This window comes from Myotis lucifugus, unplaced genomic scaffold (assembly GCF_000147115.1).
Source record: "Myotis lucifugus unplaced genomic scaffold, Myoluc2.0 scaffold_5, whole genome shotgun sequence".
Taxonomy (NCBI): Eukaryota; Metazoa; Chordata; class Mammalia; order Chiroptera; family Vespertilionidae; genus Myotis; species Myotis lucifugus.
Window position 1 is genome coordinate 4,861,141 of NW_005871053.1, and position 18,024 is coordinate 4,879,164.

Sequence of the window (18,024 nt, forward strand, 5' to 3'; positions counted from 1 at the left end):
CTGAGTCTTCAAAGAAGGTGAAGTCTGATGCATGAGACAAAGTCCCTCATCTGGTGTCATGATTGACAGGTCCATTTGGTTGCTTTTATGGGGGTAGGGAACAGAAATGGGGCCTGACTCACAGGGCAGAGCCCTTGGGTTTGGGGCTCTTTTATGACTGCCCACAAGTCTTCTATTGTCACAAATCCTCCTCAGGCCAGCGTTTTCAGATTTTAACATTGGCAACAAATGCTTCTCTGAGCCTCAACACAGTTCTTCTTTAAATACGGTTCCATTTCCTTGGTAAAGCCTCTTCTGAGGTGCTAAATTTAGCACTGCCAATCAGAAGGACAGGTGGTATGTGACGACCAAATAGGTCCCTCTCCCATCAGGCTCCCCGAGGAGAGCCAATCACACACGGCCCTGCCCTGAGCATGTGGGGCTGTCAGCAGATCTGGCAAATATAAGGGCAGGGCCAGACCCTGGCTCTTGAGCAGTCGTGCATTCCCAGCCTCGCCTCGGGTGTAGGGATTGCATAGAAAAGCAAAACTACACAGTCACAACTGTGTAGTTTTGTTTTTAAGTTTAGAGGCTCACCGATTCATGTTGGAGATGGTCAAACAAACCAACTCTAGATAGGACGTCGTTTCAGAAGCAACCTTGGGCTTAGTCCCACTCTTTTTGGGCACTCTTGAGAAATCAGGTGAGCGGCATCTTTTCTTTTTTTAACCGTAAAGCCCCTTTCTAATTGATTTCCAGTTCCCAGTTGTCTTTGTATGCTAATGCCTAGGTAGAGATGTTAATCTCATTACTCGGGACTGGTGAGGATCCATGATTTGAATCTGCTTGTTAAATTCTGTTTTAAAACAGGTGAACTTTTTTTTCTTTCTGACATTGAATGCTTTAGCGTTTCAGCAATCAATGATTCACATTGCTTAAATGCACCTAATATTCTGAAAGTGTTAAAGTTGAGGTCCAAAACGGTGATAGAAATGTTTGCTTCTTTTATAGACTCTTTGTCTGTTGAAAATGTTCAAGGTTATATTACTCAGGGATAGAGTGAGACACCCAAGAATAGCTCTGATAAAATGCGAGTGGTATCAGCTACACCCTGATGGCTTTTTAAGGGAATCAACTGCTGAGCTATCAGTCCCAGGACAGTGACAGAACACTTGCCTGCTGTCAGTCAACTTGGGAGAGTTTATTTTGGGAGCCTGACATTTTAGACGCATACCTTCTGCCCTCATTAGACAAAGGCCTCTGAAGAGCAAGTGCTAAAGCAACAAACTTTACCTAGACAATAGGAATAAAAGACCCACTTAGGCCAGCTAATTGCAATATAGTTAGAAATTTTGGGGGGAAAAGTTATATAATTGTTTTCTGAACTACTCAGAATCTCATTATGTATTTTAATTCAACTCACTATCAAAGTATAGGATAGGAGATAAATGTTGATGCTAAGAAGGGTAAGAGATAATGTTTTAGAGATTCTTTTTTCTAAGTACACTTTGATTTCCCATCTTCTTGGAATTAAATTAGTAATTGCAAATGACTATAAACATATAAATGGTGTAAAATAATACAGCTCTTTTAAGAAGATGCACTAGTTTGTAAACAGGAAAAGTTAGACACAGAAAGTTATTCCCCCTAAAGGTCATATACTATAATAAAGAGTTATTGACAAAAGTTTCACAAAAACTTTTGGATATTATCTGAATTTTTTAAATATAAATGTTACTGTCTCAGAGAACTCTTTAACTAAATAAAAAGTTACAATAAGGTACAGAATTATTACTGGAAAGATTATTGCTCCATAACCTTATAGTGAACAGAAAATATTATGGAAAAGAGTAATGAAGCAATTGACTACTGAGAATCCGCTTTTGTATCAGAATAATGGAACAGTCACATTAGGGAATTTATGCATCAGAAAATTCTTCAGTCTCTCTGAAACTCATAGGCAAAGTACTTTCTTCCACTTAACAAATACACTAACTGCAAATTTTGTATGCATTTATTTTGAATATTTATATTATAAACACAGGTCTTTTCATCTACATTTCACACCAGCCTTCCATTTTTTAGAGTGTGCACATTGTTCCATATTTTTCTTTCAGATCTGTAATAATATTTGGCCTCCTTGCTTAAATTTAAGTTTTCCTGAATATTTACTTCAGCAGTAGCAACATTTATTGAGCAGTTAGAATATGAAGAAATATTAAGACATAGAAAACACTGTATACTTTCCACAAATGGTTTGCAATTTTGATAAGGCTTGCCAAAACTTTTCAAGTAAGAAAAGAAATTTCAAGGTTTAAATTATTAGTTTTGTTGATGATTTAAGTAATCACCAATTTATGTCAACTTCATAAATACATATACAGTGAGTGAAAAAAAATGGGAGGAAAGAAAATTTTTTGGACAATTGCCTCTCTTTTTTTTAACTGATGCAAAGATTCATTTCACACTTCCATACACCTCTTTTATTATTCTTCCCTACCATCAACCCACCCACTCTCACACTCTTACTCCAGCTTCCTTTTATCCTACTCTAACCCAGATTTCCCACCCTTGGTAAACCTGAATTTCCCTCTCTGACCTCTAGGGTACATTCCTTGCTCTGCTTACCTAAATTTTTTTTCCATATCCCCTTACACTCACTATTATGTTAGGCTTTAAGTAAGCTCAGAGGCTGACTGTTCAAATTCAAGCCACAAAGGAGGAGGCCCATCAGGCCAGACCCACGGAATATCTATGGAACAACCTGTTTGAAAATGTGTGTCTCTGTCATCTACAAAATAGCTCCAGAGCTGCCCTTCACTGTGACATTCTAATTTATTTGCTCTTCCTTTTCAGAGTGCCTGAGAAGATGGAAGCTCAAGCACCGACGTTTAAGCAGCCGTTACAAAGTGTTGTGGTACTGGAGGGTAGTACTGCAACCTTTGAGGCTCACATTAGTGGTAAGCTCACACCTTACCGCTTTCCTTCCTTTCCTTTGCCTCCTGCCCAATAAGTAAACTTCGCTGTAAGGACTCGATGTCAAGCGTAGGCCTGCTTTCACTTTGTAAAACTGGTCCCACGCTATGGAAGGATTATTATAAGGCAGGATATACCATTCACAGAGTACTGATAATATCTTACATTATAATGGCTTGCAAGTGTTTTATTCGTATTTCTAATTTTACAAAGCAAAATAATTAGCCTTGGATTAAAATTGCTGTCAGAATCCAGCTGTTCAGTAGGACCAGATTTGGTCATTCTATTTCTGGGTTCAGCTGCAGAGCCAGACTGGAAGCCAAGAACTCAGGCCCAATAGGAGCCGGCCACAAAGCCACTGGACCGGCAGCCTGGGCTGACCAGCCTGTGTGCCTGAGCCTGGTGGTTTTATGTGGAAAACTACAATACAGCTGACTTTTCTCAGAACTTTCAGTGATGAGCTAACTCCTAGTTATTTTATTTTTTTATTTTCAATCTTTATTGATTCTAGTGAATGAAAAGATTTTCCAATCATTTTGAAATGACAACAAAAAATAATACATGCCACTCTAGTGTATATATTAAAGAGAGAAAAACAATGACCCTGGAATTTTATTTAAAAGAAAGTTCTCTGTTTTTTTTTTCCTTCATTTTCTTCATAGCTCAGTGTAGGAATAATATCATGAAATGCATGACTTATGAGAGCATCTTGGGGAAAAAATGGGGATAATCTACAAACTGTATTGTAAATAATTTCAAAATTATTTAATCAGTACTGCCTATTGCACTATCATAACCAGCCATATAAATCAAATGGATTAATTGAAAATCATGCTTGATGTACCTCCCTAAGTACATTGCCCCCCTTTTGTTTTTAATTTTATGGCTTATAATAAAAATATAAAATAAGATTGCCTTTTCCTTCCTCTTTCCTTTTGTTTTCTATCTTCTTATGTGCCAATCTTATTCATAACTGAGTAACACTTAAATTTTACAGTGCACAAATATGTAATCACTCTTCATTTTCTATTGTATATGTATATATACACCAGTTCAATTCTTCTCATGCATGATAAACGCTGACAGACTTCCAACAATCCACTTATTTATCATGTGAGGCTCAGCAACTTCTGAACGGAGCAGAACACATATGGCTTCATTGGGAACTTTGCCTGGTAGTGAAGTAGTGGAATCTAGCTTCTTCATAGCTTCTTATTCCTTCACACTGTGCACTGATAAGTTCTTAGAAAAGTGCCACTGAAAATACTTGATCCCCATGAATCAGTCAAATAAACGATTCCCTTGTCCACAGTGGGAGGCTGGCTAATGTAAGGCTAACAAAATAAACTTCCTCTTGGTTGTCCTCATCTCCTCACTGAAGGATGGGCCACTAGCCTTTGTGCTAATGCAAATAACCTGCGCTCGGAATTTACCTCCTTGCCTGACTGCACAGGTGTAATCCACTTAAACCATCAACCCACGTGCATGCCTGCTCAGCTCCACAGTTAGGATGTGGGAGAGAATCTGGCTTTTCTACCTGCACTCCAGCTCTCCATGTTGTTCTGAAAGACTAGGTTTAGCCTCCTCTCTTACTATATGAGAACCCGCCTCTGCGCGGTGTGGCATTTTTATGGTGATTGCAAGCTTGCAAGGCAGGAGAGTTCGGGAAGATGGTGTCCCTGTGACCTCAGGAGAGGGAGAGAGATGCGTGGTCCTCTGTACCTGTCACAGGCAGAGCTTTCAGATCCCTTTGTTGCTTTTGCTCTCCACTTATTTTCAAAAAGGACAGTAGTCGCCTTTTATTTGAGAGTTTCCTTAGCTCGTCTCTTTTATAAACCCCTCTCATGATTTTTTTTTGAAGGGTATTTTTTAAAATATATTTTTATTGATTTCAGAGAGGAAGGAAGAGGGAGAGAGAGAGAGAAACATCAATGATGAGGGAGAATCATGGATAGGCTGCCTCCTGCACGCCCCCCACTGGGGATCGAGCCCACAACCTGGGCATGTGCCCTTGACGGGAATCGAACCTGGGACCCTTCGTCCACAGGCCGACGCTCTATCCACTGAGCCAAACCGGCTAGGGCCCCTCTCCTGATTTTAATGGTGTCTTTAAATTGCCCTGGCAGGAGGGCAGGAGACGGACATTCTCATGCTCTCTGTGCCACGGAGAGCCAGGACCTTGGAAAAGTCATTGCGCCTTTTAGGCCTCAATTTCTTCCCTGAAAGACAAAGGCGCTGTCCTCCACATGAGCCACAGACTTTCTTCAGGGTCTGCAGGTTTACACTTTGCTCGTGCAGCTGTGGTTTCACCGTCACTAAGGAGCCCTGCACCCTGGGTAGCCTTTAGCGGTTAGGACAAGGCACTGCCCATGGCGGGACGCGCAGAGGACTTGGCGGTGCCCACCCCAACATGACGGTGAACTGTCTTTGTGCTCCAGGTTTCCCAGTTCCTGAGGTGAGCTGGTTTCGGGATGGCCAGGCAATTTCCACGTCCACGCTGCCCGGCGTGCAGATCTCCTTTAGCGATGGCCGCGCTAAACTGACGATCCCCGCCGTGACGAAAGCCAACAGTGGACGATTCTCCCTGAGAGCCACCAATGGATCTGGACAAGCGACTAGTACTGCTGAGCTTCTCGTGACAGGTACGCTGGGCGCGGTGCCTGTCCTCGGCCCCTGCACCCCAGGGGGCACCTTCGGGACATAGGTCCACAAAGAGCCACTGAGCACAAGTACCAGCAGCTCCAGGCCTGAGAAGGGCCCGCGGGGGGCTGCATCGAGAGCAAAGTTGTTTGCCTTGTGGAAGTTTCCTTTTCCTCTCAAAATACAGCACAAACGTGGCCGAGAATCAGTTCCTCTATGTCTATGCACATACTATATCAAACACAAGTATATTGGAAAGGTTAAATCATGTTTCTGAGCAAGTAGTAAGGCTTGGGGCCTTGTTTATAAGCCTGATAAAGAAGTATGCACCTCTCCAGGAATTCACACTTTTAAATGTTGGGGTGGGGCCACAACATTAGTAACAAAGAAACAGAATTTCCGGAGGATGAGGCCCAGAAATCAGGATTTTAAAAAGATTCCCAGGTGATTCTAATGTGCAGCCAAGGTTAAGAACCACTGACCTAGATGATTCTGATGCAAACGGTCCACAAACTACCCATTTAAGAAACTCTGTTCTGGGCTATAAAGTTTAATAATCTTCATTTATTTTTAATTTCTAATACTATGACACAGTAAACACGCACAGAAAAAGGCCAGTGATTGTTTATTATTCAGATGCATGACAGCGTCTCCAGAAAAGTTGTAACCAGTCCTCAGGGCCACGGTCCTTTTCGCCTCCATCCTTTCCTTCCTGATAAGACATTAATACCCAGAACATTGCATTACTTTACACTTTACACAACAATATCGTTCACGAGCTGCATAATGTCATATGTGTTTACCCAATAAACTGTGCCTGTAGCACTGTTCAAGTATAGGGCTATCACTAAGCAGAAGGCGCACCAGGGAACATCAGGTGTGAGCGTGAACATATATCCAGAAAATTCAGAAATGGAAAATGCACAGGGTTGACAGCATCTGCTGTTGTTTATTATTCAATAACATATCGAAATTAATCCCATTAGCTCTTCACGTTTATTTTATAAAAAATTTCTTTTGACATCATTAACAAAAAGAAATCCCCTTTCCATAGCATAAGTAACAATAAATCATGTCATTATTTAGACTAACATTTTAAATGCAAGTAAATGTTTGGGTTATTTGAATAGTGATCAAGTTGGAGATGATTTAGGTTTGTAAAAATTAAATTAAAATGTAATGATCCTGTAAGTCACAGGTACACCCTTCAAACCAACTATTGGAATTCATTTGAATGCAACTTACTGAAATATGAAAAGTTACCTTAACATGTTAGTATAGTGATAGAGGTAAGGTTGGGAGGACGTGCCAGAAAGATTCTCTAGAAATGTTATAAAAAGATTGAGGCTTTTTCTTTAAAAAAATAAAATAAAATAAAATTTTTAAATGTGATGGCCTAGAACTGCTAAACAAAACAAAGCAAATAAAATAAAATATGGTGGCAGGCTTGCCTTCTGTCATCTGCTGGCTCCATTCTTGCTGTCATCTGCTGGATGAGCTGGGTTCAAGGACAGTCAAGGATGTTTGGTTCAGCAAATCATTGCCTGGTTTTGGCCTCAGAGCTGTGATTGTTTAAAAATAGCCCTTTGGGAGCACCTTGGCTGCAGTCCTGATTTTCTTCTCTTCCCCTTGCAGCAGAAACAGCGCCACCCAACTTTGTTCAACGACTGCAGAGCATGACCGTGAGACAAGGAAGCCAAGTGCGACTCCAAGTGAAAGTGACTGGAATCCCTACACCTGTGGTGAAGTTCTATCGGGATGGAGCCGAAATCCAGAGCTCCCTTGATTTTCAAATTTCACAAGAAGGCGACCTCTACAGCTTACTGATTGCGGAAGCGTACCCTGAAGACTCTGGGACCTATTCAGTAAATGCCACCAATAGCGTTGGAAGAGCTACTTCCACTGCTGAATTGCTGGTTCAAGGTACTTGCTGGAGGCTGGGGAACAGGGAGAAGGGGGAGGGATGCTTTAGGACAAAGTTGGGCCGAGGTCCATCTGCCTCCCCTCTCAGGTCTGGCAATGCTATGAGCTGAAATCAAAGCTAGCTTTTCAATACCCTTGAAAAGTCTTTGAGATTCTCAGCAGGAGCTCAGAATGACTGAAGCAATCTGTAGTTATTAACCCCAGTAGAAGTCTTTTAGTTGTCATCTACAATTTCAAGTTACTGGCAAATAATGAAAAAGAATTTTTAAATGGCTCTAAGTAAATCCTCTCTCTTTCTCTCTCTCTCTCTCTCTCTCTCTCTCTCTCTAATTCTTTATTGTTTAAAGTATTACATATGTCTCATTTCCAGCCAATCCCACCCCCTAGCAATTCTAAGTAAATTTTTATCTAATAATGAACATTTTTCTATTTTTAAACATAATTGATGTTCATACAAAATCCACAGTTTTCTTCATTTTCCTCTGTTGGGACATCTAGAAAACCTTCCTGACTTTGTAGTCAGAACTAACAAAATGAGACATGGTCCCTCCTAAATATTTATCTTTCCCTTCCTACAGGTGAAGAAGTAGTACCCGCTAAAAAGACAAAGACAATTATTTCGACTGCTCAGATTTCAGAAACAAGACAAACCCGAATAGAAAAGGTATTTTTCTATAAGGTCAGGGTTCAAGCCTTTCAGACTGTGTTTTCACCAACTTCCTTCTCATCATGGGCTTTGTTTTTGTCTTTTGCAGAAGATCGAAGCCCACTTTGATGCCAGATCAATTGCAACAGTTGAGATGGTCATAGATGGTGCCACCGGGCAACAGCTGCCACATAAAACACCTCCCAGGATACCTCCTAAGCCAAAGTCGAGGTCTCCCACCCCACCATCCATTTCTGCTAAAGCACAGTTGGCTCGACAGCAGTCCCCATCGCCAATAAGACACTCCCCTTCCCCGGTCAGACATGTGCGGGCACCAACCCCATCTCCTGTCAGGTAAAACCATTTAAAAGCGATCAGGTCACTATGTATTTTTGAATTAGGTTTCACCCAATAAGAAGAAAAATAGAAGGAAGCAATAAAAAAAATGTGGCATGTTTAGCCCTGGCCGGTGTGGTGCAGTTGGTTGAGCATCATCACCTGCTCCTGAAGGTTGCCAGTCAGGGCACATGCCGGGTTGCTGCTCTATGCCCAGTAGGGGGTGTGCAGGAGGCAACCAATCAGTTTCTCTCTCACATTGATGTTTCTCTCTCTCTCTGTCCCTCTCAGTTCCTCTATCTCTAAAATCAATAAAAACATATGTTTTTTAAATGTAGTATGTGATCACGGAGGTAAACAGAAAGGGTACTAAATATGATTTTCACAAATCCCTACAGTCCATAGGTAAATTGGAGAACTTTATAAGCTGTAAATCCAAATTCATATATATATGAATACCATTTAACAAACATCTGCTTTGTTGGGATGAAAAAAAGCACAGCGAAATGAGAACAGCACAGAATTGGTTGGACGCTCAATGTTGAATCAACCTGATCACTTGCTACCAATGTGATTTAGGAAATATTTGTAATAATTAAATAGTCTGTGTTAGACATTTGATTGGCATGCTATGTACATTATCTCATTAAATATTTGAAGCAACCTCTAAGAATTTTTACCCCTAATTTTATAGATAGATGACTGAAGCTAAAGAACTTAAATAATTTGCTTAAGGTTTTAGCCATGTCATTTGTAACTTAAAGAGAATCACAATAAGGATGATCTCAAGGTATGTTGTGAGGATTTGAGATAATTAGGTGAAGGTAGATTGTAATAGAAAATAATTATACAAATGTTCTTATGCTTTGATAATAACTAAAACCTTGTAAATATTTTGCATATGCTTAAGTTATTTTATCTAAAAAATAAAATGGTTTCTAGATTTAGTTAATAAGGAGGTATTTTAGAAAGTGAGCATGTATCAGGGCTCAAAAATTATATAATTAAGTATAAACTGTAGACAGCAGATTAAAAACTTTGGAATTTGGCTTAGCATGCTGAGATTTTTAATATGATGAACTAAAAATTGTGCAAAGTTTGGAGGAAACAAAAAAGTGTTTCTTGATTAATTTGAATGAATGTTTTAAATGTAGAGAAAGTTTCCATGCAAGAACAATTGTAAAAGAAGTATAATAAGCAGATAATTGACCTAAAAATAGTCAAACTTACTGTGAGGTTACTGTAATCAAAAACAGTATGCTATTGGTAAGTAAATAGAAAATACACCAGGGGAGCAGAACAGAGTCCAGAAATAGATTCAGATATTCAGGAAACTCAATTTTCAATCAAAGTGACCTTTCAGTTCAGCAGGGAAAGGATATTTTACTTGATAAAGAATAAAGGCCCTATTAGTTGCCCTTTTGGAAGAAAACAAATATTAACCTCTGCCTCACACCATTTATAAAATAAATCTCAGCTTGACTAAAGAGCTAAATTAAAAAATAAAACCCAAAACAATGAGAAGAAAGGCCTTTAAAGGCTTTTGTGAAGGAGAGCCTTTATAAATATATCTACAGATTCAACAATCTAACAATAAAATTTATGTATGGCCAAAGCAAGGTCATGGCTAAGCTAAACAGGCATTTGTGAATACATTTTAAAGTTTAAAATGTTTAAAAGTGTTAAAATAGATATACAATGTCTGCAATGTGAACATACAAGCCTAGAAGCAGTACATAACCTGCATAACTGTGCAAGCTGAGGCTGAGTAAAATCCCATAAAGAAGCAAAATGCAAACAGTAGATGTGGGGGAAATGTTTGCAACACTTAGGACAAAGAACTAATGTACCAAGTGTATTAAAAAACTTGTACAAATTAATTTTAAAAGGAAAAAGAAGCAATGCAAATGAAAAAAAATGACAGAAGACAAGCATTTCACACAAGAGGCAATTTAAATGTCCAATAATATATGAACAAAATTCTAGATATTTTCCAATGTTTATTATAAAGATATTGGCAAACACTAATATGAAGCCTTGAACAAAAAGCTCAGTTTAAAAAAAAAATCATACCTAGCTAACAAATAGAAAAAGTGTTCTGTCCCAGGCTTAACCCCAAGTTTGCACAACATGAACTCACAGGACAGGCCACATGTGATTTGGGGGGCATAGAACAGCCTCACCATATTTTAGATCTCAGCCTAAGGGTCACTGAGAATCACAGAGCTTCCCTGATTCCATGGAGCACTATGAGTTCTGAAAGTTCATTAATAACAATCCCAATTACTTAGCCCCCATAATTTGCTTTAGAATAATTAAGAAATAAAAATATCAGTTTTTATAGAGAAAATAATGATTGTCCAAGATAGATTGCTTCCTAAAACATATTTCATTGAATAAGGTGCCCTATATCTAGCTGTGACCAGGTGAGTATTTTTTATTGTAAGAGCAGAAATAGCACTTTCCTATAATGACTCCACTTACATAGATTTTCACAGTTATGGGCTTACCTGCAACCTACTGCTAAGCACTTACATCATGCTAATCATGTCTTTCACTCTTTTGAATTAAACCCAATTTACTGGGTACAGCAAGAACAAGGCACAGGTTGAAACTAAGAAGTACATGTCACTTTGCTTTTCTTCAATTAGTGTAGACCCAAGTGATTTTAAACCGGTCTTCGTTATATTCCTAAGGCAGTCACTTTCAAAACAGAGACATGTTCCCCTAGATCTCCCTTTAGTTGATTGCAACTTTGTTTATAAAATGTAAATTGGTTTCAACAAAAAAAAAAAAGCCTTCTTCAAGAAAGTGATTGACATTTCTTCATTAAATTGGTTAATATTGTAATGTTCTGTTAAGTTACTCTGTAATTTAGAGCGGGTATCAACTGTACCTTCAGCCTTAATTAGAATAATTGTTTCACTCATTATCAGTATAAGTTAAATACCATACAGGTGCCAGAATACTTTTTAAAATTAAATTTATTGGGGTGACATTGGTCACTATGAACACATGAGTTTCAGGTGTGGGCTTCTATATTACAAGATCTGTATATTGCACCTTGAGCCCACCACCCAAAGTCAAATCTTCTCCCACTACCATAATTTTGAACCCTCGTCTCCTCCCACCTCCAGAATACTTTTATAAACATTTTCCCATATGAAGTACTAGTTAAATGCAATGATGAGGCAATACTACCACCTAGAGGGGAAAGTGAATACACCTTACTGAGTAAGAATTAAATTATGAAAACTTTATCTTAAAATAGTTAACTAACCAACCCCTAGAATTGTTGACATAGATCAGAAACTGCCCCTTTTTTGTCTATAAATGCCAGGATTTAGCACCCAGATTCTTCAACGAATGCTATTGCACTTTGGACACACACAAAAAGCAATGCAAACTATTTTGGAAGAAGCCACTTTATCAATCTAATAAAAGAAAAATCATAGAATCCTTGGGTTTCAAATTAGCCAGTTGCCACCGTAACTACAAGGATATTTAAAAGAAGTCCAGAGCACAATACAATGAGGCTGAGGGCAGCAAATACAGAGACAATTTAAAAGAGCAAACCACACACTTTGACTAGAGCAGCAATTTCCAAAGCGCATCACACAGCCTACACCCCAAAAAGTTCTGAAAAAGCACCTCCTGCAGAAGATTTACAAGGCATAAGGGCATGGTGCAGGCTGTGGGAAGTGCCACCGGGGAATAAAAAAGGTCTAACTTGTTTAGCCTAGCTTCCCTGAAACACCTTTGCTTTTACTTAGCTCAAAATAAATGTGACACTTGATTGATGGCTGAGAAGTACTATAAATCCAGGGTAATTTCCCACCTCATTCTGTTATAGTTTAAAATCGCTCTAGCTTTCTTTGATATCCTCTCTTGGGTGATGTTTGCATCTTCATCCTGGTTTGTTATTGTAACTTTTTATATAAGGTGTATTAATGCATTTGACTGCAGAAACCTTTCTTTGTTCAACATGCACTGTGTTTGCTCACCCCGCCCCCAGAGTCGGGAGTACTGAGAAACAGAGTTGTGAGTGTGATATTCAGAAGGGCCTTTCTTTGGCTGTAGTTCAAGGAAGCACCTTCTGCTGTTGTCACATTTTAAAATGTGAGAGAGTGAAGCTGGGCACAAAACTCTTTAGCTTCGAATTAAGTCTGGTCCTCAAGTTACAGCAAGAGTAAGGCTTGGGGAGACTTAAGACAGATTACATTCAAGGACATTATTTGCCTCGGAATAGATGACGGAGGCACACAGTTTTAAACTCTGCATTAAATGAAACATGTCCAGATCTTCCTGCCATTATTCAAATACAATGACCAGAGCGGAACTCCTTGTCTTGGGTGTTTTACTTCTGCCGCTTGGTTCTCAGGTCCGTGTCCCCAGCCGGGAGGATCTCCACGTCCATCTCCACGTCCCCCATCAGATCTGTGAAGTCCCCATCACCCGTGCGTAAGACTCAGACACCCGCCATGGGCCAAGGCCCCGAGGTGCCTCCCCCGTGGAAGCAAGAGGGCTACGTGGCCTCGTCGGAGTCTGAGATGAGAGAAACGATGGTGACCAGTGCTACTCAGATCCGGACAGAAGAGAGATGGGAGGGGAGATACGGGGTCCAGGAGCAGACCACCATCAGCGGAGCTGCGGCAGGGGCTGCTGCTGCTGCAGCTAAAGAGGTACCGTGGGAGCCGTCTTGTTTCCTTTCGCGTTTTCGTTTCTCCAACCAGAATCCCGCCAGGAAAGTCCCGTCTGTGTAGGTCGTGCATAGGAACATAAAATAAATAGAAACTGAAGACCAAATCTGGCTCTTGCTTTGTAAAGGTGTTTTTAATTGGGACAAAGGCTCTCATCTGTGAGGTTGACATAAAACAGATTTTTAACAACCTACATCCTGTTTCTCTTGGCAATGAGAAGTGCTTACGCACACGTGTATTTTATTCTAGGTAGCTCAGTTTCCAGGACACTTTTGTGTTTTCTGCGGGGCATATCATTTTAAAAAGTAACATTGCTTGGTCACTTCCAATCCAGGTGAAACAAGAAACTGACAAAAGTGCAGCTGTTGCGACTGTCGTTGCTGCGGTTGACATGGCCAGAGTGCGAGAACCAGGTATCAGCGCTGTAGAGCAGACTGCTCAGAGGACAACCACGACTGCTATGCACATCCCACCTGCTCAAGATCAGGTAAGTGAGCGGCCGGCCAGACTGGGCGTGGCTTTGCTCGCAGAGATCCGGGATGCGTCCATGCCCAACTCTCTCTGAGGGTAACAGTGAGCCCAACATGGCCCCGACTTTCAGGACTTGCTTAGCAAAAGGTTGTCTGAGATACCGAAGGTGTGCAAGATATAAAACCCACAAGTACCTGGTCTTTGTCACGCAGGTAGGCAGTCAAGAGTTAATTATCAGAAAGTCAACACGGAGGTCAGACAGGTATTCGAAGTATCACTGTGTTCGTGGGGCAAGGTGGGCACAGCGTGGCCTGGGATGTCAGCTAAACAAGGCAGGTGGGGATGCGCCCATTCAGTGCGGCGGGACCAGGCCCGTCAATCAGGAGTCCAGATGCTCCAAGAGCCAGGCATGGAAGCCATTATTTCAGGGCAGACATTCCTTTTCTCTAAGCTTCCCCCAAAGACCTTTGCTTTTACTTTCCTCAAAATAAACGTGACACTTGATTCATGGCTGAAAAGTGTTATAAATCCAGGATAATTTCCCACCTCATTTTTGAATAGATTTTCTGCGATCGTTTAAAATCGCACTGGCTTTCCTCCTTATCCTCTCCTGCATGACGTTTATCTCTTGATCCTGATTTATTGTTGTAACGTTTTATACAAGGTGTATGAGAGCATGTCCCCTTCTCTCCCCTGTGAAATCAGATGAGAAAGGAAGCAGAGACGTCTGCTGTAACTAAGGCAGTAATGGCTGCCGACAAAGCCAAGGAACAAGAATTAAAATCAAGAACCAGAGAAATAATTACTACAAAACAAGAGCAGGTGCACGTAACTCACGAACAGGTGAGAATGGTTTTTGATGTAAAATTATTGTTGTTATTACCTGTGTCGACACACATAATAATGTCTACTGTGGAGGGTGGTATTTCTTGGGCAACCTGGTTGTTATCACACTAATAAAATCCCCTTGTATCTGTGTATTCCTGGGTACTGTATGTCACCAAGTGCTCCCCTCATGCAGACAAAAGGATCTCTGTGAACTCACACTGGAAGTAGGAACAGGGGGTTTGGGGATACACTAACTCGGTGGTTCTCAACCTTGGCTGCACATTAGAATCACCTGGGAATCTTTTTAAAAACCTGATTTCTGGGCCTCATTCTCTAGAAATTCTGTTTCTTTGTTATGGGGTGGGGCCACAACATTAGTAACAAAGAAACAGAATTTCCAGAGGATGAGGCCCAGAAATCAGGATTTTAAAAAGATTCCCAGGTGATTCTAATGTGCAGCCAAGATTGAGAACCACTGCACTAACTACATATGCGACTGAGGGAGGTGAAACCAGGAAGAAGAAAAGTAGGAACAGGGAAAGGTGGAAAAGAACACTGAACACACATTACTTTGGAAATAAGTTAATATCTGCTCCCTTACTCTTTAGGAGAACATTTGAATGCGGATTTGAAGTGAGATGAACAGCATGGCCTTCATGGGTCAAATGGCCAGAAAAAAGTAAAAAAGACAGGCCCATGATTGGAGGCATCCAGGGACAGATTAGATAAGGCCAACTGGTAGGGCTTTTGGCCCTTGGAGCCAATTGTCAGCTAGGTGGTTTGAGAAAATGAATTTTTAAGTTTATTTTAACCCCAAGATACTGAATATTAGTGATGATGTCTGAGACTGGCAAAGAGACAATTGGGGAAAACTGTCCCTTACCCCCACCCCAATACACACGCCTTCGGCATCCAGAGCCAACACGGCGTCCTTGAGGGGATTAAGAATTTGGAAAACATTTTGCAAAACTTTTCTCCCCATAATGTCTCAATTTAAAAAAAAATCTAGATATTTAAAACCATTGTAGTATTTAGGAAAATTTTCAAGGCAAAAATATTGTACAAATGCAGATTGTAAATTGTTCACACTTGATTTCCCATATATAAAAATAACAGGGTCACACAACATTACTTGTAAAGCCTTCACTCTGTTATCTTATGCTCTAAGATCATCTTTAGATGAAAGGAGTAGCATGGAATAATATGGCCGTGTATCCATTTATAAAAACTGGAAGTCTTTTCAAAGAAAGCAAACAGTGTTGAATCCAACTTTTTTTTTTCTCTAAGCAGTATAGCTATGGTTCAGACAGAAAAAGAGTATGGTCATATTAATGAAAATGAGATGATTTATTTAATTTAGTAGTATCTCCAGAAAAATGATTTCACTTCTCTTTTCAAATTCCTATTTTGTTATATTTAATAAAAATTATGTCACTTCCATTAGAGATCAGGAGACAATAAGGTTTTGTTTTTATTATTGATTTCAGATAAGAAAAGAAACTGAAAAAGCATTTGTACCAAAAGTAGTAATTTCCACAACAACAGCCAAAGAACACGAAACTAGAATTTCTGGAGAAATTACTACAAAACAAGAACAAATAACTCAAGAAACAGTAAGTATGATTTTCTAAATACCTGTAGTTCATTGACAAATACATTTCAGTCAACTACATGAACTCTATAACCAAAACCTCTAAAAGAAGGCGTCTTTTGCGTGCATTTTCTTTTTGTCATTTCTCTATGTCTAGTATTGAAACTCTTTCATGATGGAAATTCTGTTCCCATTGCACAGTTTTCCACTCAATTGATCTTGTTTGGGGAGATTATTTGTTAGAACATTTGGGGGCACATCTATAGCATTTCTAGAGCATATTTAGAAGATAGCTATCACCCCCAGACCAGTTACCCAGTTGTACACTCAGTTTTTTTCATGCACAGCCTGATCCCTCAGTCACCTCGATTGTAACACAAAAACTTCATAGTTGTAGGACACATGCTTGTACACACATATACCAGTCATGAACAAGCCAACTGAATATCATAAGAAAGCGAGCAAATGCTGGACATCAAGACCAGTGCTGCTTCAAGAAAGAGCTCTCATCGTGGACTGATTACCAGTGACCTACAAGTATTTTGTCTCTGCTTTTGTGTCATTCTACCATGTGGCAACAACCTCAGTGTCACCAAGATGCACTTCTCTCCCACGTGTGAAATCAAATCTTAAAGTGCCAGAAAAGAGGCATCTACTTTGAATTCTTTCATGTTCTGGGGATTGCCTGGGCTCACCTTTCTTGATCTCAAGCTCTTTGCTGATCCCAGAACTACTTTTTTGAAAAAAGTCCAGCTGAGAACTTTTTAATGTGTTTTAATATTTAAAAGGCTGGCTATCAGCTGTGGGATTGCTTTCTCTCCTTATAGAACCTGAGAGACTTTGAATGCATATCAAGGGCACAGAAATCCCCATTGCCATCACAATGCTGGTGACTGGCAGGTTCAGCTGCCTGTAGTTTTCCAGGCATTTGCCATGGGCCGCTCACTGCGGTCCATAACATGTCAGCCCTTCTCAAAGACCAGATCTTTTCAGTAACAGGACAGTTTGCTAGAGGGCAGGTAGGAAATAAAGGAACCTATTCCTCAGAAAAACAAAAGTCTGTGTTTTAACACTCCGGTGTGGGGTGAATTTCCCGCCAAAATATAAGATGGCTCTGTCTTTTGGTTTTGTTCCATCCACCAAAAGGGTGGATTACAAACAAATATTTGGTAATACGCAGTTACAATCGGCCCGAGTTTACACGTTTCCCGCACTCCACCGCAAATCTATATGAACCGAGTTAAAGACGGCTCCTGCGGAGTACGCGCAATTCACGCGAGCCGACTTAACTCGTTTCCCCCACTCCAAGTGTTAAATACAAGTGAGGACCTTTGAAATGGAAACGTGATATTTTCTGCCCCAATGTTGCAAGATATCTTGCCATTTCTTTAGCACCTTTTGAAACTCAAATCTTTATTTTACTCTGAAAATCAGATAAGACAGACAGCTGAGACAACTGCTGCATCCATGGTGGTACTTGCCACTGCAAAGGCCACAAAACTAGAAACAGTTTTGGCAGCTCAAGAAGAAATTGCCACACAGCAAGATCAAATGCATGTAACTCATGAAAAGGTGATGACTTCCTGCCTGTGTTAAATTCACTCTTGTATCATCTTTTGCAAGCCACCTGCATTTTCATCATGGATCGTAATCACCACTTTTTCACCTTGTCGTTGTCTTATAACTCAAGTAGAAAAACTTCACAATCTCTATACCATCTATCTAGCATTCACTGCCACTTTTCATTCCTAACCTTCACACTTTCTTTGGATTGTTACTAACATGATATTATAATTCACTTTAATATCTTCCCATTGAAGTAGACTACACGTTTGTTGATAACATGCAAAAGTATGTGTTATTCATGGATGAGTCTGCTGAAATTTTCCATAAATTATAATAAGAATAATGTGAGAAAGAGAAATGAATCCCTT

At 40.0% G+C, this 18,024-nt stretch overlaps 1 protein-coding gene across 1 annotated transcript in view; it reads left to right on the forward strand.

The window, feature by feature from the left end:
* The first annotated feature begins 470 nt into the window (after positions 1 to 470).
* TTN (titin) overlaps positions 471 to 18,024 on the forward strand; it is a 278,603-nt gene continuing 261,049 nt past the window's right edge. Inside the window, 11 exon segments of the mRNA XM_023743428.1 lie at positions 471 to 682; positions 2,836 to 2,939; positions 5,394 to 5,597; positions 7,231 to 7,518; positions 8,097 to 8,182; positions 8,274 to 8,518; positions 12,882 to 13,182; positions 13,535 to 13,687; positions 14,377 to 14,514; positions 15,987 to 16,112; positions 17,525 to 17,662. Coding sequence (XP_023599196.1) covers positions 2,849 to 2,939; positions 5,394 to 5,597; positions 7,231 to 7,518; positions 8,097 to 8,182; positions 8,274 to 8,518; positions 12,882 to 13,182; positions 13,535 to 13,687; positions 14,377 to 14,514; positions 15,987 to 16,112; positions 17,525 to 17,662 — 1,770 coding nt within the window. The 5' untranslated portion in view covers positions 471 to 682; positions 2,836 to 2,848.